The sequence below is a fragment of the Onychomys torridus genome, chromosome 2, assembly GCF_903995425.1.
Source record: "Onychomys torridus chromosome 2, mOncTor1.1, whole genome shotgun sequence".
In the NCBI taxonomy this organism is placed as follows: domain Eukaryota; kingdom Metazoa; phylum Chordata; class Mammalia; order Rodentia; family Cricetidae; genus Onychomys; species Onychomys torridus.
The window spans coordinates 27,472,141-27,493,325 of record NC_050444.1 but is presented as its reverse complement, the minus strand read 5'-3'; the positions used below and the strand labels follow the sequence as shown (position 1 = coordinate 27,493,325).

At 43.3% G+C, this 21,185-nt stretch overlaps 1 protein-coding gene across 1 annotated transcript in view; it reads right to left on the bottom strand.

The window, feature by feature from the left end:
* The window catches only part of Mrps28 (mitochondrial ribosomal protein S28), a 120,978-nt gene extending 104,387 nt beyond the window's left edge, over nucleotides 1-16,591 (bottom strand). Inside the window, exon 1 of the mRNA XM_036177701.1 lies at nucleotides 16,349-16,591. Coding sequence (XP_036033594.1) covers nucleotides 16,349-16,558 — 210 coding nt within the window. The 5' untranslated portion in view covers nucleotides 16,559-16,591. The remainder of the gene's footprint in view (nucleotides 1-16,348) is intronic.
* Between the last annotated feature and the right edge of the window lie 4,594 nt (nucleotides 16,592-21,185).

Sequence of the window (21,185 nt, the reverse complement as noted above, 5' to 3'; positions counted from 1 at the left end):
TCTCCTAATAGTGCCACTCCCTATGGGCCAAGCATTCAGACACAGGAGTCTATGGGGCCCATACCTATTCAAACCACCACAGATTCTAAATACAGTATGTCAACATAAGTGACTGGCAGTGGCTTTTAACAGTCTGCTTCTCTGGCTGAATGAAACCTATACTAAATGAAGACAGACTGTACTAAATAGAGTTTCCTTAGTCCAGTGAAAGTATCCAAAAGGCCTGAAGAGAATGGAGTGTTGGAGTGGATTGGCTATTTAAGCGCTATTCACCCACCCTTCACAGTATCCCCTCACCAAGACTGAGAGACACTGGCACTCCTGAAAGAACATGCGGTGGCTCTTCTCAGGAGGCAAGACTAACAGTGGTCACTGTTGTCAAAAAGGGGCCCCTGAATTCACTGAAGATGACAAGGTTCTGCCAGGACAGCAGACTGGGTCAGCAGAGTCTTGGAGATCAGTGGCTATCAGGCACACAATAAGAAAACCATATGCCACAGGAGAAAATGAGCCCTGCCCTGTGAAAATTCTATGTTTGGTGGTCTGGGACATATAAAGGTATCACTTATTCCTAGTAGAAGTACAATGCCTAGTGGTTTTGGCTGATGTCTAGAGGCAACAAAGACATTTCTGATCTGTGTTTCTATTCTTTTTACAAGTTAACTCAAACCTGCTTGTTTTTCATGAACCCAGAACAAGAGAAGGTTTTACAACAGACCCAGGTGCTCATGCCAGCTGCTCCACCCCTTGGGCTGCATGACCTGACAGATACAGTGGAACCTGGAAATGTCCTGCAGCAGATGGAAAGAATGGAGACTTGGATGGCCTTCTATAGGTGACCTAGAGCGCAGATATTTTGTTTGGAAAGAGAGTTGGCTTATATAAAAGGGGTAAGTAGTTTTGCTGGATGGTCAGGAATTCAGAAGGAACATGAATGGGAAGTCAAAGACAAGGCGTAGGAGAATTATAAACAGACCTCTCTGAATGGAAAGGGCATGAATATAAGTCATCTAGTGTTAGCCCTTTATTCTTTCCTAGCTTCACTATCCATTCATCTCCTGATGGACACCAGGCTGTTTGTAAACTCTCGTTATAATAGATAGAGCACCAATAATCATGGGCAAGTGTCTCCAGTAAGATGTAGAGCCAGCCCTTTGGGTATATGTCCAAGAGGAATACACCTAGATCTTGTGGTAAACCTGTTCTCAGCTTTTTTAGGAACTTCCACACTAATTTCCACAATGGCTGTACCAGTCTTCCTTTCCTCCAACTCTGCTAATATCTGCTGCCATTATTATTATTATTATTATTATTATTATTATTATTATTATTATTAATTTTAGCCATTATAAAGTGCCTGACTCACAATTTTGAGGACCTAAGTTTGATCTTCAGAAGCAACAGAGGAAAAGTCAGGTACAAAGATGTTTGTAATCCCAAGCCAGGATGGCAGACAGGCAGATACCTAGAAAACACACACACACACACACACACACACACACACACACACACACACACACAAGCAATTTCTAAAAAGAAAGAATCCTTACTGAGCTTAGTTTCAGGATCTGAAATTCCAAATATCAGGGTGATGGCTCTAGTGAGGATCTTCTCCAACCACACCTTATGGTGGCACATGGCTTCGTGGTAGGAGCCCAGAAGAAAAGGGAGAAACTAAATGTTAGGACAGGGAGTCATTGATTCAGGATCCAGTGCTTTTCCAACAACTCACTCTCGCAGGATCTAAGTAGAATCTCACAATAATGACAACCATCACTTCTGGGGATCCAATGACACACCGTCCTTGCACTAGGTTTCATGTCTAACAGGACCACCACCTCTCACATCACTACACTGGGGACTGAACCTCTAATATATGAAACTTTGGGGGGACAAAATAAATCCAATTTGTATAGGGTCACATGGGAATGACTTCAAATAAGCAAGAATATCAGTCCTATGGACAGTAAGCAACCTCTTTTGCCTTTCTCAAATGGGTTCAAGAATGAGTGGCCATGGCAGCCAGGATGCACTTCCATCTTAGTGTTGAGGGGTATGTTAACAGGCTCCAGATGGTTGCCTAAAAGTTTCATCACAGTGGCAGGCACCCATATATTATTTACTTGTTTGTTTGTTTGAGATAGGATCTCAGGTAGCCCAAGCTAGCCTTAAACTCACTATATAACCAAGGATGACTCTGAACTCCTGAGTTTCCTGCCTCTTCCTCCTAAGTAGTGTTGAAATTACAGGTGTGTCACTGCACCCACCACCACCACCACCACCACATATTTGTGTGTATGTGAAATGTGTGTGTGGTGTATGCATGTGTATAGAGATGCACACATCCACATGTACACGTCTGGAGGTGAGAGGAGGAAGTTGTCTTCCTCTATCACTCTTCCATCTTACTTCCTTGAGAAACGGTCTGTCACTAGAGTTGTCTTTCAGCTGGACTGGCTGACCGGCAAGTTCTAGTGACCCTCCCATCTCTGCCCACCTCAGCACTAGGCTATGAAATGCATCTGAACTCAGGTCCTCATGCTTGCACGACCAGCGCTCTTACCTAATGAGCTCTCTCCCCAGCCCTAAGCCCCTCTACTTCTGTGGGAAGGAGGTTATGCACAAATTCAGAAACACTGACTTCTTTTTACCTGTGGTGACATGGTTATAGTCCCTCCTAAATAAACGATGAGGCAAGCAACCAAGATCAGAGAGCACCATTAAGTTCCCAGTACAGCAGTATTCCCTATGCCACCACCTGCTGAAAAGCTGATTACAAGACACCATTCTGTACAGAAAAACAAAACAAAACAAAACAAAACAAAACAAAACAAAACAAAACCACAGTATAGCTGGGACTGACACTCTGAATATGGACTTACTAATCAGTATTCCATGGTTAAGACTGAACCATGGTTTATTTAATCATTAACTAGTTTTATTTAAATAAACATACAGATTGTTTCCAATATTAAAAATAAAACTGGGCTGGAGAGATGCCTCTTCCAAAAGATTTGGGTTCAACTCCCAGTACCCACAACCATCTGTAACCCCAGTTCCAGGGAATCTAACACCCTTTTCTGGTCTCCAAGGGCTCCAAGCACACATGTGGTGCACAGACATACATGTAGGAAAAACACCTATACACATGAAATAAAATTTTAAATTAAAAAAATTATTAATTAAATAAAGCTGCCATGGGACTGGAGAAATGGTTCAATGGTTAAGAGCACTTGCTGCTCTTGCAGAAGACCTAGGTTTGGTTCCCAGCACCCACAAGGAAGTTCAAAACCATCTGTAATTCCAGTTCCAAGGGTTCCAACAGCCTTTTCTGACCTTTTCAGCAACTGCACCCATATGCTATACAAACATACATGTAAGCAGAACACTCACACATAAAAATTTTAAAATCTTTTCAAATTAAAAGATAAAGCTATATGAATATTTGGATTTAGATTTAGGTTTCATATGATTGTTTGTTTATTTATTTATTATTTATTATTTATTCATTCATATTTATTTATTTATTTATTTATTTATTTATTTATTTAGCTATCTATCTATCTATCTATTTAGAAAGGGTATCATGTAGGCCAGGCTGACCTCAAACTCCTAACATCAAAGGTACCTTCAATTTCTTATCCTCCTGCCTCCACCTTCCAAGCACTGGGGCAGCCATCACTGTTCGGTTTATATAGTGCTAGAGATTGAACTCAAGGCTTCATGCACACTAGATGATCAACTGACCCACACCCCAAATCTGAGCATAGGTTTTTCACTTCTTTGAAATAAATAATCTCTCCCCAGTTAGCATCAGTTCCCAGTGCTCCCTCTTTCTTTGGGAAACTCAACTGTGTCTACTGCATAGTCAGAGTCCAGGCAGTTGGCTGAGCTGCAGACTCCTGAAGAACAGCTGACCACATGCCAGCATGACTCATGCCCAGTGGCTACCACCAGGGAAGTCCACAAACCTTCAAAGAGGAAGGCAAAACCCCAACTGAGTCAAGACCGCATACTTTCATTCCTAAAGCCTACAGCGTGGGCTCTGCTCAGATGTGGTTAGTTTCTCTCTGGAGCCTGTGGACATGCCCTCAACACTAAGATGTTAGTGCGTCCTGGCTGCCATGGCCAGTGCTCTTGAACCCATTTGAGAAGAGCAAAAGAGGTCGACTGATGGCCACAGGACTGGCAGTCTTGCTTCTCTGAGGTCATTCCTGTTATTTAATGCTAATAAATAAAAACAAAAGTAAAGACTATAATCAGGTTCTAAAACTAATGTAATAAAAAAGAAAATTTAATATAGCCCTTGGAAGAAAAATAAAATATTAAAAGAAGGTAGCAAGGTTTCTGGGCAAAATATGGGTGTTAGGAAAGGTCTACAAGTAGAGAAACTAAGTCTGAGCATGAAAGTGAGAAAAGGGTCTAAATGGATCAGGTCATATGATCACCCTTCAAATACAAAAATCATTTTTCCTACCGGGCGGTGGTGGCACATGCCTTTAATCCCAGCACTCAGGAGGCAGAGGCAGGTGGATCTCTGTGAGTTCGAGGCCAGCCTGGGCTACAGAGTGAGTTCCAGGAAAGGCTCCAAAGCTACACAGAGAAACTCTGTCTCAAAAAAAAAAAAAAAATCATTTTTCCTTTCTGGAGATGATGTGACTACTGCTTTTAAGTGTTGATAAAAAGCCTACTCCCTTGAGAAGTCTATCTACTTCAATTTACTATCTCATTGTCTTTATATTAACTGGCAATTTCTCTAATGTGGAAATGAATATTTCAGAAGATTTTTATTACTAACTCTTAGTAACTCTTCCAGAATTCGACAATGTAAAGAAAAAAGGCTGGTATCGTGGCTAAAATCAGAAACATGTTTCAACATTCCTTTACCAATCTAATAATTTTTAAAGTGGAATGTTTTGGGTTTTTTTTTTTTTTTCAATAGAAAACTGGGAAGAGAAAAAAGACAACTAGGAGGTAAGAAGGAAGGGCTAAAAGAAGCGCATAATTTAGTGGACTTAAAACATAAAAAAATCATTTTCCCTTTATATTGAAACTGACATGCTACCTACTGCGCTGAGGCGCCCTCCCTGTATAGTGAAACAAATCCTTTGATATTCCGAAAAGAACTCAATGACCAATTTAATCTCCTATCATGAACTGGAGAGACTGCTTAGTGCTTAAGAGCACTTGATGCTCTTGGGGAACATCCATTCCCAGCATCCACATGGTATACACAGAAACATGCAGATAAAACACTTGTGTACATTTAATAAACAAACTATGTCCTGGAAAATTTAAAGGCTTTTTATTTTGTTTTGTTTGTTCGTTTGTTTGGCTTTTTGAGACTGAGCCTCTCTACAGAGCCCTGAATATCCTGGAACTCACTCTGTAGACCAGACTGGCCTTCAACTCACAGACATCCACCTGTCTCTGCCTCCCAAAGTAGCAGGATTAAGGCATGGACCACCACACCTGGCTAAGATTTTTAAGCAAACAAACAAAAATTAATAAGAAAGTAATAATATCTAACAATTATTTACTTGAAATCCAGCCAAGACATTGTGAAAATAAATCAAACTACAAAGTGTCCTATAATGTCAGTATTCTCAGTAACCTAAAGCAGAAAGGTGTTCAATTGTGCAGGCCCTAAACTTCTTGAAAACCACTTTTTCAATGTACTGAAGAGGGATAGGACACCCTCTTCTGTAAGGAAGCAGTAGTACTTGCCTAGACACAGGAAAACCCCATTCTTTGCTCAATACTGCCATCTTTGGGCAGTTAACATGGGTCATAAACCACAACAGTTCATATTGTCATAGTGTTCAGATTCATGTTGTCTAAATGAAATATGAGAGATTAAAGTTTTAAGATTTAGGAGTGGAAAGGCTGGGATGTCACTGAAAGATACAGCAATGGTCTCTCGTGTGCTAGGATCTGGCTTCGATGCCCTACCCTACAAAGGAAAAAAAGAGACAGAAAAAAAATATTTACAAAAATCTTTATCAAACATTGGCCAGTAGTCTTTTATGCACCAGAATGAGCTGTGTTGATCACAATAATGAGTAATATATTTGGTCCTTACACTCAAAATAAGCAAAACAACTAACAAATTGAAAAAAAAATACCAGTATCAAAGCTAATGAACCAAAGGAAAAGAGATGTGGCCACGTGAGCACAAAAGTCACCATAGAACCCACAGGGCCTTTACATCCAAATTCCCTTTATCTATAACTTCCACGAGAAATAGGACCAAGAATTATGTGGATCAATTCCTGACTGCTTGGTATATATGAAATGCCAAAATGAAACCCATTATTTTATAAGATTCATATATGCTAAAAAAATGTCAGTGGGTGCCACTTAAAATCTAATCACCATATATATATACACACACACACACACACACACACACACACACACATATATATGTATACACACACACACACACACTAAAGTAGGCATCTGAAATGCTATTTTTGTATTTATAACTACTCAACTATCAAACTAAGTTTTACAATTTAAATTAACATATATTCCTACTTAACATGTAAGGCATTATGCACTGGATGGGAAGAAAAAATGAAACCTAATCCTGCTCTCCAAGAGTTATAATTACAAAGTAAGATAACGGCTCAGAAATGACTTCAGTGAAATCACAGAGCTGTCAGCATAAAGACAAATTGAAGTGGCGAAGCATAGGCCATTCAAAGGTGTTTTATGTGGTTGGTAGGATCACCAAGGCTAGACCAAGAATGAGCTTTACAGTGAATCTGCACAGAGGAAACCTATCTCAGGGTGGAGAGCATGGGGAGAGCAATTTCTTTAGGAAACAATGTTTACCTTTAAGCAAAATCAAGCATAAACCATTTAACCAAGGAAATGTTACATAAAACCCCTAATATATATGCTATAAATGTAATTTTGTGACTACAAATTATCATATAAGCTCATTTATCAAGTAAAAAATATAAGCATCAGCAATTTTGACTTAAAATCAAGAATAAGGGATAATTCCAGCTCCCAATTTCTGGTTTGGTTTGGTCACCCAACATCAAGAACATCCACTGATGGGCTGAGATAGAGCTCAGCTACAGGGCACTTGCACAGGCACAGATGAGGCCCTTAGTTCCATTCTGAGCAACGCAAAACAATAAAAGCAAATGGGCACAGAATAAGAAGTCCAGGGAGATGAGGTGGTAAGAAAAAAGGTGTCACCAACACTGTACGAGGGAGTTATGTGTAAGCTTTCCCTCAGTGGGCATCTTCCAGATTTGCTTTCGTATGAAGGAATACCCACAACAGCATTATTGGGGGACAAAACAGCAACAACTTGAACATTCAGAAGGCTGGCCTTTTCTAGTTAAGTAAATTAGGTTCTGGCCATAATATAAAACATCAGCAGAATTGTACTGTGTATACACTGATCATTTGAAGCAATGTGGTGTTATTTCATTTCTTTTTAATTTGTTGAGACTCACTTTGTGACAGAGTATGTGGTCAATTTTGGAGATGGTTCCAAGAGGTACTGAGAAGAAGGTATTCTTTTGTGTTTGGGTGAAATGTTCTGTAGATATCTGTTAGGTCCATTTGAGTCATACCATCTATTAGTTCCGTTATTTCTGTTTAGTTTCTGTCTAGATGACCTGTCCATTTGTGAGAATGGAGTGTTAGTCTCCCACTGTTATTGTGTGTGGTTCTATGTGTGATTTACACTTTAGTAATGTTTCTTTTATAAATGTGGGTGCCCTTGTATTTGGAGCATAGATGTTCAGAACTGAGACTTCATCTTGGTGGATTTTTCCTTTGATGGATATGAAATGCCCTTCTCTTTCTCTTTTGATTAATTTTGGTTAGAAGTCTACTTTGTTAGATATTAGGATAGCTATACCAGCTTGCTTCTTAGGTCCATTTGATTGGAAAATCTTTTTCCAACCCTTTAGTCTGAGGTAATATCTATTCTTGATGTTGAGGTATATTTCTTGTATGCAGCAGAATGATGGATCCTGTTTTTATGACCATTCCATTAGCCTGTGTCTTTTTATTGGAGAATTGAGTCCACTGATATTGAGGGATAATAATGACAAATGATTGTTAATTCCTGTTATATTGGTGGTGGTGGTGGTGGTGGTGGTGGTGGTGGTGGTGGTGGTGTGTGTGTGTGTGTGTGTGTGTGTGTGTGTATCTATGTGTCTGAGTGTTTCCCTTCTTTGGGTTTTGCCTGTGTGAGATTATCCATTGCCTGTGTTTTTGTGGGTGTAGTTAACTTCCTGGGGTTGGACTTTTCCTTCTAGTACCTTCTGTAGGGCTGGGTTTGTGGGTAGATATTATTTATGGAATATCTTGCTTTCTTCATCTATAGTGTTTGACAGTTTTGCTAGGTATAGTAGTCTGGGCTGGCATTCATGGTCTTAAGAGTCTGCAAGATACCAGTCCAGGCCCTTCTGGATTTTAGGGTCTCTGTTAAGAAATTGGGTATGATTCTAATACGTCTGCCTTTATATATTACTTGGCCTCTTTGTTCTGTTTATTTCATGTTTTGATTATTATGTGGTGAGGGGATTTTCTTTTCTGATCCAATCTATTTGGTGTTCTGTAAGCTTCTTGTACTTTTATAGGCATGTCCTTACTTAGGTTGAGAAAATTTTCTTCTATGATTTTGTTAATTATTTTCTCTGAGTTTTCAGCTGGGTTTCTTCTCCTTCTTCTATTCCTATTATTCTTACATTTGGTCTTTTCAGTGTCCCAGATTTCCAGGATGTTTTGTATTAGGAATTTTTTAGATTTACCATTTTCTTTGAATGATAAATCTAAATCCTCTATCGTGTCTTCTACACCTGAGATTCTCTATCTCTTGTATTCTGTTGGTGATATTTGCATGTGTAGTCCCTGTTCAATCCCCCAGATTTTCCATATCTAAGATTCCCTCCATTTGTGTTTTCTTTATTGCTTCCATTCCATTTTCAGGTCTTGGTTTCCTTCATCTGTTTGTTTTTTCTTGTCTTTAGGGGGGGGATTTATTAATATCTTCCAATTTTTTGTCTTTTCCTCTATTTCTTTAAGGGATTTTTTTTCATATCCTCTTAAGGACCTCTATCATCTTCATAAAGTCATTTTAAGGTCATTTTCTTTTCTTTTATTTATTTTTATTTTATGTGTATCTGTGTTTTGCTTGCATGTATGCATGTGAGGGCATCAGATATTGGAGTTACAGACGTTAGCTGCCATATGGGTCTGGTAATTGAACCCAAATCCTCTGGAAGAACAGTCAGTGCTCTTAACCACTGAGCCATCTCTCTACCCCTTAAGGTCATTTTCTTGTGCTTCAGCTGTGTTGGATTTTTCTGGTCTTGCTGTTGTGGAATACCTGGGCTCTGGTGGTGCCATATTGCCTTTTCTGTTATTGTTCTTTCACTGGTATTTAGGCATCTGGATTTGGGGTGATTATAGGTCTAGGTATTGATTCCTGCATTTGTCTTTGTTAGATGGGTGTTTTGTTTCTTGGTTTTTCTTTCTTCTTTGGTCTTATGGCCTAAATGTCTAAGGGTTCTGGTGACTAGCATGTCTTTAGGTCCAGTAAGATTCCCCTCTGGGGTTCTGGGGGCTAGGGTTCCCTAGATCCAGCTGGCCACGATAAAGCCAAAGTCTTCTTCCAAAGTTGTAGAGCAAGATGCAAAGCCCAGGGGAGGGAGTGCAGACTGGGGTCCTTAGATCAATATGGTCTGGCCTCTGGGGCTCCTAGGACCAGCCTGGCCTCCAGTACAGCTGCCAGAGCTGGGATCCCTAGATCTGGCCTGTGTTGCAGTAAAGCTGAAGTCTGCTTCTGAAGCTGCAGACCTGGGATTCCTAGATCTGGCCTGGCCTCTGGTCAAGTAGAAATCTTCTTCTGAAGTTGCAGATCATGGTATGGAGCCTGAGGTTAGGGGTAGGGGACAGGGTGTATATGTAGTCTGGGGTTGTTGGACAGGTTTTAAAATGGGTTTTGTGGGTAGTGGGCAGTGCCTTACCTGGGGTTCCTAGGACCAGCCTGGCTTCCCACAAGGCTGCCAGAGCTGAGAGCCCTAGTATGGAGCCAGTGGAAGCGGTGTAGTCTGGGGTTACTGAGCAGGTTTTAAGGAGTGTTAGCTGGTGGTGGGTGGCGTCTTACCTGGGGTTCCTAGATTGGCAGAAGCTAGTTTCAAGTGCTTTAAATAATGAATTATTTACTTCACAATAATCCCTTAACAGTAGTTTTTCAAAGAATTACTTCTAGAAGAGGCTTGGGAGACAGCTCAGCAGTTAAGAACACTGGTTATTCTTCCAATGGACTGGGTTCAACTACCAGCACACATATGGTAGATCACAATTGTCTACATTCCAGTCCTGGTGGAGACAATGCCATCTTCTGGCCTCCTTAGGCACTACATGCACATGATACATACATACACACACACACACACACACACACACACACACACACACACACGGGGAGGGGGGGACAGGCAGTGGTGGCACACACCTTTAATCCCAGCACTTGGGAGGAGGAAGCAGGAAGACCAGGAGTTCAACGACACCCTGGGCTACATGAACCACTCTAAAAAAGAAACAGCAGTGGTGCACGCCTTTAATCCCAGCACTAGGAAGGTGGAGACAGGACTATAAGGTAGATGGAGACAGGATCTGGGCGCCCAATTAGGTCTGAGATTTGTAGAGGTAAGAAGTTTCTAGTGGCTGCTGCTCTGCTTCTCTGATCTCCAGGCAAGTTTTATTTGTCAGAACACAAAGTTTCATACAACATAAAATAAATGTTGCTTTTATAATTTGTAAACAAATTCTTTCAAAAGTCCTGATCACACAGTAAGTATTTATTCATCTTCTAATTTTAGGGTACTCTTCAATTAATCAAACCCAGAAACTCCAAAACGTGATAGGAGCCTTTTCTCATAAACTAAATCCCTGTCAGTCCCTAACAGCTGCTTGCATTCCTCATCACTACATTTGGTATGTCTCTAAGACAGAGATGTACCAAAAACTTCCAGCCGGGCGGTGGTGGCACACGCCTGTAATCCCAGCACTCGGGAGGCAGAGGCAGGTGGAGCTCTGTGAGTTCGAGGCCAGCCTGGTCTACATAGCGAGTTCCAGGACAGCCTCCAAAGCTACAGAGAAACCCTGTCTCAGGAAGAAAAAAAAAACCAACCTTCCAAGAAACACTAAAATTAAAACTCTCAGGGTATCTGCAGCTTTCTCACCAGTCTGAAATCACTTTTTACACAACCATTCTTATGAACGAGCACATTTAACTTACAGCCCAAACTCTCCTCTTGTGTAAAGTTTGTGAGAAGTCACAAGCAGATCATGGCTCAGACAGAGCAGTAGAAAGTAACTGAAGTTTCAGTACAAACTATGTATACTCCTTATCCATGCATTCATTTGTTCGACCTGTTTAACATTCATTGTCAACTTGAGCAGACCATGGAATCGTGTAGGAGACACACCTCTGGGCATGGATGTGAGAGTGTTTCCAGAGAGACTGAAATGAGGAGGAAACTCACCCCGGATGTGGGTGGCACTATCCCAGAGGCTGAGGGCTCATTCAAAAGGGAAAGGAAAAATGAGAAAGAGAACTGACCACCACCACTCATCTCTCTGTTTCTGGCTCCAGGCACACATAACCAGCTATTTCTGCTCCTGATGCCCAGGTCTTCTCTACCAAGGGGGCTATGGCCTCAGACTATGGGTAGAAAGAAATCCTTTCTTTCTTAACCTGCTTATTGTCAGGTACTTGCTCACAGCAAGTAAGTAAGATAGCAAATATTCACTGACTACCCACCACAGGTCACGCACTGTGCTCAATCCTGGGAACAAACCAGAACAAGAGAGAAAAAGCCCTTTGCCCTCCTGAAAGCTCATTCTACTGGGGGAGAGAGCTAAGGAAAACTTTATATCGTCAAGCATACTAAAGTGGCACAAGCTATCATGTTCGAAATTACTAATGCCTATAGGTTAGGATTAGACATGTGCATGGTGTCTTTGTTATTTTGGGGTTTTCTATTTCTCCAGTGAAAGATTTTATTTTATTTTTGTCTTGTTGAAGTCTACAGTATAATCTGTAGTTATAGCATAGGCCTACTTACTTTTTTTTAAACTTCTTTTTTTGGGGGTGTTGCTGGGGGCATGCCACAAGGCACATGTGGAGATCAGAGAAGAGTTTGTAGGAATCAATTCTCTCCAAGTCAGGAGGCTTGGTAACAAATGCCTTCCCACTCCCAAGTGACATTTTTAAAATAACATTTTCATGACTTCATTATAACATAAACCCAGACCACTCATAGTGACACATGGGAGGTCAGAGAATCACAAAATTGAGGCCAGCTTCAGGTGATATTAGGAAACCTGACTCAAAACAAAATGCCTGTTGCTGGAGCTGTGTTAGAGCTTGAGTCCAGCACATACAAGGCTGGGGGATACCCCAGGGAAGTGTTTTAGTGCAGTTTTGGGGTACTTATAGCAAAATTGAGATGGTAATATCCCAAGTAGCTCTTCCCCAATCCCGACAGTCTCCGTTTTCCACAACTTCAACCAGTGTGACTCTGATGCACGGAGACAAAATCCATGGTTACAAAAGCTTCTCACTAATAGGACAGTGAGAGTTCATTTAAAGAACAAGCTGGTTCTGAACGCATCACGGAAGAGCTGCCATTATGTCTAGTTATAGAGCCTAGCTTTAGAGTGATAACTCAATTGCAGGGTTCCAGTTGAGATGCCACAAAGCTGGGACCGTGTAAAATAAGCCAGCCTCTTTACATCTTCTTCTCCAAGGCATTTCCTTCCCACTAAACCAGACTTCCAAGACTTATGAACAAGAGATTGGTGAACTACATGTCACAACCAAATATATTTACCCACTAGATAGCAGAATAAGCTAAGCTGTGTTAGATTAAGAAAAAAACTTGGAGACGCCATGGAGACTCCATGCAGTATGAGCTGGGCAGAGCAAACGTAAAATGTTCCGGGCTGCCAGGAAACGCCTCACCTCCTCCTGGGAAAACAGAGCACTCTAATTAGAACAAAATTCAGAAGGACAGGAAATCATGGTCATATCTCAGATCTTTCTTTCATCAAACTGATCAATCACTGTTAATTATATGAAACCTACAGATATGATTAAAATTTCCAATAAGTTGTCCTTAAAACAGGGAGATTAATGCAGGGTCATTATGAGGTAGTGAGTATGAGGAGGACTCAGGTTATCACTGTCAGCTTTGAAGATGGAAGAAGCAGCTCCTGAGTCAAAGAATACTGTGTGCCCACAGGAGAAAACAGACAAAGACAGTCACTCCCCTAAACATAAAGAATTGAAACTTTCAATATCTCCTTTTTTTAGGATACTTAGACTCCTTAGGAGCTCCTACTGTGCAAACTTGTATAGCCAATATGGAAATCAGTGTGGTGGTTTCTCAGGAAGATGGGAATTGATCTACCTCAAGATCCAGCTATACTAGCTTGGGCATATGCCAAAAGGATGCTTCACCCTACCACAGAGACTCTTGCTCAACCATATTCACTGCTGCTCTATCCATAATAGCCAGAATTAGAAACAACCTAGATGTTCCTCAACAGAAGAAAAGATAAGAAAATGTGGTACTTTTGCACAATGGAGTACTACTCAGCTCAAAAAAAAAGTGAAATCTGCAAGTAAATGGATGGGATTAGAAAAAAATCATCCTGGATGAGGTATCCCATACCCAGAAAGAGAAATGTGGTTATGTATTCTCTTATATGTGGCTATGAGCTGCTAAGTCGGTGATAACCAAGCTACAATCCATAGAACCATAAACGTTAGGTAGAGAGTAAAGGACTAGAGGAAACAGATACATCTCCCTAGGAAAAGGGAATAGACAGTTATGGATGGATTGGGGGTGGGGCTGGATGGGAGGATTAAGTGGGGAGGGGGAGGAGAGAGGAGACCAGAGGAAGGAGTCTGAGGAGGGACAGCTAGGATTAAGGGCCATTTGAAAGGTAGAAGACAAACCTACTACAGCAGAGGCTTCCTAAAATATAGACATATATGAAGGTGATCTAATTGGCATCATCAAATAATGGGGGAGACAGAGCCCCAATCAGCCATCTCTCGTCACCAAATGAAGCTTTCAGTCCCAGGACGGAGTCACATCTAATTGAGTTGTTGGCCAAATAAGTCCCATGGGAACCAAACCCCCCAGGCTGTTGACAAGACTACAGGCTGCCCCCCACAAACTGACATCAGGGCCCATTGCTAAAGACAGCACCTAGACAGCTTACTGCACATGGAGAAGTCAAGCCAGTGCCCGCACAGAGTCTCCCTACATTTGAGCAGATTTGGTTCAGGAAAGAAAAACATAAACACCCACCCAGGCATAAACTCTTTGATCTAAAATGATGTCCTGCCTGAAAGATATGCTAGTGCACTGCTGGCACAAAGCTTATGGCAGTAATTAACCAATATCTGATTTGACTGAAGGCCCACTCCATGAGATGCTTGGGTGACCAAGAAACCGACACTAGAGCCCAGGGACCTAAGGTAAATACAACTCTGTGTGTGTGTGTGTGTGTGTGTATAAAGTAACAGTAACACTCTGCTATACTCATAGATCAGTGCCTTGCTCAGTCATCATCGGAGAAGCTTCCTCCTGCAGCAGATGGGAACAAATGCAGAGACCACAGCCAGACCTTGTGCAGAGAGTGAGAGATTTTGGAACACTCTGCCCTTAAATAGGATGTCTCTACCCCTCTCCTCAGGGTGAACCCCAGGAAAGAAGAGGTAAAAACAGTGCAAGACCCAGAGTGGGTGGAGGACACCAGGAAAACAAGGCCCTCTAAATTAACATGAGCAATGCTCATATGAACTCAGAGACTGAAGCAGCATGGACAGGCCCTAGGTCTGCACCAGGTCCTCTACACATATCTTATGGCTTCCAGTCTACTGTTTTTATGGGACTCCTGAGTGTGGGAACAAGTGGGTCTATTTCCTGTGCCTTCTCTTGGACTCTTTTCCTTCTGTTTGCTTTGTCCAATTCCAATGTTTAGTTTTTATCTTTTGATGTTTTATCTTATTATAAAAAAGAACTGCTACTGTCCTACGCTGGGAGATGTCTTTCTGTGTGTTGTGAATATGCGTGGCTCCCATAGGATAATGAATAAAGCTGTTTTGGCCTATAGCAAGAAAGCTTACAGCCAGGCGGGAAATTCAAGCAGAGATACAGAGAGAAGAAGGGCGGAGTCGGAGACGCCAGCTGTCGCCAAAGGAGGACAAGATGTCAGGAGACGGCTAATGCCAGGGCCACGTGGTAACACAGATTAATAGAAAGAGCTAGCTAGCAAGAAGCCTGAGCCATAGGCCATACAGTCTGTAATTAATATAAGCCTCTTGAGTATGTATTTTATAAATGGCTGCGGGACCGCGGGGCCAGGCAGAACCAAGAAACTTCCAGCTACAATCCTACAAGTAAAAATTTGTGTTTTAGCCACTACATGTGACAAAAATCACAAAATTGTGTTGTAGGGTCCTTCCCATCCTGTGATCAAAGCAAAGTTTTGACACTAAAATGACCCCTTGATCCAGAGAAATGTCTACATGTGTACTGCTCCATACTACTCCCTAGAGAGTGAAAACAGGAATTCAGTCTTTCCTTATGTAGCCCAATTTAATGTATAACCAAATCTAATCATTAAAAAAATCCCAGCCTTGTCCTTATGTCTATTTCCACTACTTCATGTATCTAAACGTTTTATCCTATTTTTTTTTTACAAGCGTTTACGTTTTCATTCTACACTTCCATTGTACACAAATGGAAAAGAAATTCTTTTAAAGGTCATTTTCAGAAAGCGAGAGTGAAACACTGACAAATCATGCGCCCAGCTCACAGAAGCTGTAACTGTCATTCACCTGTCAGTCCCCTATCAATTCAATTAAGATGTTTATGACAGGCCAGGAGCCTCCGACTCCAGCTCCTTAAGGCAGAGCTAAGACCTGGAGCCCCTTTCCTGCCAGTTCCAGGGGCCGCCCCGCAGAACCCGCCCGCTAGCTGGCCTAGAAGGACGCGCAAGGGGACGCGGAGAGAGCCCAGCCTGCCGTAGATGCAGTTCGGAAGAGAAAGAAAACCTAAGTCCCACGCTCCGCTGCAGGAGATCAAAGGAGAACGCTACACCCGCCGCCCCGTCCCTCCCCGCCACGAAGTCACCGGCAAAGCCCACCGGGGACCGAATCCCGCCCCCCCCCGCCCCCATGCTAACCCCGCCCCAGCGTCGCACGCTAGCCCCGCCCCAGCGTCGCACGCTAGCCCCGCCCCACGCTGGCCCCGCGTCGGGTCGTGGTGCCGCGAGGCCCACTCACCAGCCCGAGCTCCGTCTTCCGCTGCAGCTCCGAGATTCGTTCCAGAGCGCTCGCGAAGCCGCCTGAGCGCGCCCGAGGAGCGGAGGAGTCACGGGTCGCGCCCTCGGAGCCACTCTCCGTGCTGGCACTTCGAAAGGGCTTGGAGAAGAGAAGCGCTCTTAGGAATCGGCTCCCTGCAGCCCCGGCGTGGGAGCCACACAGCGCCGCCATGATGCCTGCGCGACCTCTCACCTCTGGCCTCTTCCGCACGTTCGCGGGTCAGGGGGCGGGGCGAGGGTGGCCCCGCCCACCGCCTCAGCGCCGGGCCAGCCGGGGGTAGGAGGGCTTAGGGCAGGTGCCTGGCCACTAGCGGTCCGCTGAGGGCGTGGAGAAGGTGTGCGCCGCAGAGGGGCCGCGGGGACGCCCCAGCTGCCGGGCCTCACGGGAGGGCTCCTTATCCTATGGGAGTTGGGAGCCCCAAGCCCGTCAGCGCCTCCCGCCCCTTGTTATTCACCACTTCAAAACAACTTTCAGCACCCGCCCTCCAATTCTGTGAACTCTAGGAAGAAAGGCGATTGATTGCCTTTGCAAATGGACATAAGGTTGTTTGTGACACTGGTGGCAGGTCTGTCCTTGGCCACTTCTGTCGTCAGCCACCCGCCTTACAAAAACAATCTGAGAAGTTTTATCCGGGATACCTACCATCCCTTCTCGTGGTTGCAGTGTGTGCCTGGGCATAGCACTTAACCCCACACAAATACTTGGTGTTTTTGTTTGTCTTCAGCGAAAATCCCCAGAATTTGTCCTCCCACTTCAGAATCAAACCTAACACCACCTAACACGAAGTGTTTGGCAATTAAGTGGGTCCACTCATCTAATAATCAGTTTGAGGTTATCCTACACATTAGTAAAACTGGGGCAGGCGTCCTCACAGTTTTCTGTGTTGTTTGCTAACAGAAACTTTCTTTTGGAATCAGGGGCTTAGGTAGCCCAGGCCAGGCTTGAGCTTACTAGTGGAAGCTGACCTCACACCCCTGAACCTCTGCTTCTCCCTGAATGGTGAGGTTTTTGCAAGCACTGTCACCACCAGGACTGGCCCTCTTTTATGTCTTTTGGCTTGTTAAATATCCCTCAATGGCATAGGTGTATATGGACCTTGGAGTGGTGCATGATTTTATGAGTCACTTAAAACTCACCCTTGCTAGCCACTGTAAGGAGAATCCTAAAAATTCAGTAGGTGCTTCAAAGGTAATCTAATCCAGGTGAGGTCTCACTCTACACACTAACTCAATTCCGCTGACAGTTCAGTGGATTCTTGTCTACAATGTCATTCTCTATGGCTATTGCTCCTTTCAGTTCCTTTCAAAAACAATGTAGCAAATTGTAGAGCATGGCCAGTGACCTTTAAGAGCCCTCAGGAGTCCTGAGTAACCTTTATCTTGGACAATCCAATATCATGTTGCTGATGTGGTTTCCCACTTGGGACAGCAAACTGCTAACCAGTGCCAAGTTTAAAGAACTGCTTTGTAAACTTAAATCATACCATTTTATAAACATAAATCTTAACAGTGCTTGCCTGGCATGCCAAGGCTATAGGCCCAGTCTTCAGTATAAAACCTACATCTGGATGAACACAACAAATCAGGCTGAGGTCCCATCTTTAACCAACAGACACGTCATATTCATGTCCTAGAGGAGAAACCTGAAAGATAGGTGGAGCTATTGGGAGACAATTGCTGGAGCTTCTTATTCTTCCTGTTGGGGGGCTATAGATACTCTCAGTAAGCAGGATATGCCTTGAAGTTTCCTTTTTACTTGAAGATAGAGATTAGAAAAGTGAGGATTCATTTCTAGTTGTAATTGGAATTTCTCTACAGAGTGGATTATGCTTATCTGATAGCCATGGGTTGTCGAGAAAATGCCCAAGTTTAAAGGTGTTCGACACCTTTCCTCAAGTTGTTGATCAGAGGTGTCCTGGAGACCCCAGCACAATACAGACTACTGTCTTGTTTGCCTATCAGAACTTGGCGGTAAAACTATTGCTGAAGACACTGCACATATTCATCACAGACTATGGAGAGATGAAGTTGGTACTGACCAGGCTGGCTCTCCATGGACTACTAGACGGTGCTACCCAGACTGCTGGAGGGCAGGATTCATCAGTTTCACCCAGCTGTGCACCCTGTGCACTCCAGTAATTACCAGCATGGCAAACTCTGCCCATGGGTGCAGTGGTAGTAGCATAAATGTTAGAAGGTAATCAAACACTTCCTGGTTGAATTTTGAAGGCTCCCTGCACAGGCAGTGGAACCCACCTGGTTGCTACAAATCTGGCCCAAAACAACTATTTTTGCTAAGTGGACGTAGCATCAAACTGCCCTCTAAATTTTTCTCTCTCTACTCACAGATTCATGCAGTTCACAGACCTCATCAGAAAAGTTTCTTTGCCCAGTAGATGGTGGTTAACACGTAACGACTGTCACAGTGTCTGAAACCTGTGCCTGTGGCATGCTCAGCCACACAGGGGACATCTGCATCACCATTCCACCACCCCAAGGCTCAGGGACTGTCCTGGAAAACCTGGTAAAAAGATGAAGACCCAAGGGTCAGGGAGACCAAAGCTCAAGTGCTTTCTTGACATGACAGAATCCTTGCACTCAAACTCCCAGCAGCTAGGTTCCCCAACTGGGGCCTGCACTTTCTAAAACAGACTGGGATGCGGTCCTTGATCCCCACCCCTAACTCGGGAGCTATGGACAGTTAATAGCTCCTGGGGTAGGGAGAACCAGGTTGTTGTTTTTAAGGGTGTGGCTCCACCTTTTTAAAGAGTTGACTACACTCCAGTGGATGGCTGGACACCCAGAACTAGGCCAGCACAATTTGCAATCAATGGGTATTAAGTTAAAAGTAGAAAAAGAAAGACAGGAAGTTGGGAGTAGGGAGGTAGAATCAGATCAGGGAGGAGTTGAGAGGAAGAGTTGGGAGTAGATATGATTAAAATTTATGCAAGCCTCCAAATTTATTTTTAAAACTGAAGTAATGAGGAGATGGGAATTTTGAGCTGGGGGCCAACCTGAGCTAAGTAGTGAGAGCCTGTCTTAAAAACAAAGTGTGGTGGGGCATGCATGTAATCCCTGTACCTGACAGAAGCAGGATGATCAAGACTTCAAGGTAGTCCTTGGCAACATAGCAAGACTGAAGTCAGCTTGAGCTGTGTGAGACCCTGCTTCAAAAGACAAAGCCAAATGAGGCATCAGAGGGGCGTGTCTGGAGGATTTCTGCCTCCCCAGGCACCAACAGGAGCATCAACTGGTGACAGCAATGACCGCCTCTTCTGACTGGCTTTATTAGAACACATGTTCTTCACAGTTCCAGCGTTATTTGTACACATTGCAGAAACGTTCATAGCAGATAGCAAGGAAAGAGACAACACACTTAAAGCCCTGTCACATCTGGCTATGGGCTCATCTACCACAACATACAACCCACCTCACCCTCAAGACCACCAGTGTAAAAAAAGGCACTTACTAAAATGTCCATAAGAAGTAGATATTAATCCCAGCACTCGGGAGGCAGAGCCAGGCGGATCTCGGTGAGTTCGAGGCCAGCCTGGTCTACAGAGAGAGATCCAGGGCAGGCACCAAAACTACACAGAGAAACCCCTGTCTGGGGGGGGGGGGGGCTATTAGTGGCTTGATGGACGTGACTTAGAGGTGATCAGAAATTTATGCCTCTTGGTTTGGAGTGTGGCTCAATAATGGAGCATTTGCTCAGCATGCCTAAGGCAAGTCCTGTGTTCAACCCCCAGTACCACATAAAAATAAAGGAGAAAAATATGCTTAACTATCAGAAAAGTCAGGAAGAAAGGTCTCAAGTCATGGGTAAGATACACTGTGACACTAAAGACATTCATTTCAGCCACAGTAGAGGACATAGAGGTCACTGAGGATACCATTTTGAGAGTTGGGATAATACTAAAAACTAGTCATATTGAAGAAAAACAAAATCCTAGAAATGAATGAAAAATAGAGCATGTAGAAGTGAAGGGGTTTTCATATATGTGTTCATATGTGTGAGGTGTACATGTCAGCACGCATGTGGAGGCTAGCAGTTGATGTTGGGTACCATCTTTCTGTGAGGACCCAGGTCTTCATGCTGGCATGGCAAGAACTGTCCATGGTGCCATCTTCCCAGCCCTGAAGTGAGACTCTTAAAGGTCACAACCATCTACACATGTAACTTGCACGTCAGGTTGCTTGGGTACTGCTCTGGGCTTGGACTTGGTAGGAACTGAGTTACTAGTTCACCAGAGTACAAGGCCTTGTGATGACTGCACACAGGCCTGAACTCACAGCCTACATCAGCATATGGAAATTACAGCATTAAAATCTTCTGGATTACTTAAAAGGGGCACTGTTTGGTATTAACTGTGAAAATAATCAATGCAATTACAAGAGGGCAGCCACTAAAAATGAGGGCTATTCTACAGTCAGATGTCTGTTTGCTATGGGAAAAATCTGGCCTTTCACCTGGTCTTAAAAATTGTTCGAGAGAGCTGGAGAGATGGCTTATCAGCCCATAGTCCATACTGCTCCAGACACGTTCAATTCCCAACACTCACATCTGCCTGGAACTCCAGCTCCAGGACAACCTGATGCCTCTGACCTCCACAGTCACCCTTGCTTGTATGCACAAATACCACACAGAGCACAAACACATAATGAAATAAATCTCAGAAAAAAAGAACTACTGAAGAATCTGAGATCCTGACAGTTGCTCCGTGCTGTGCCTCTGCTGCAGGGCACACTTGCAGCGATAACCGTTGAATGCCTATTAGTAGCCAACATGCAGCTTCTCC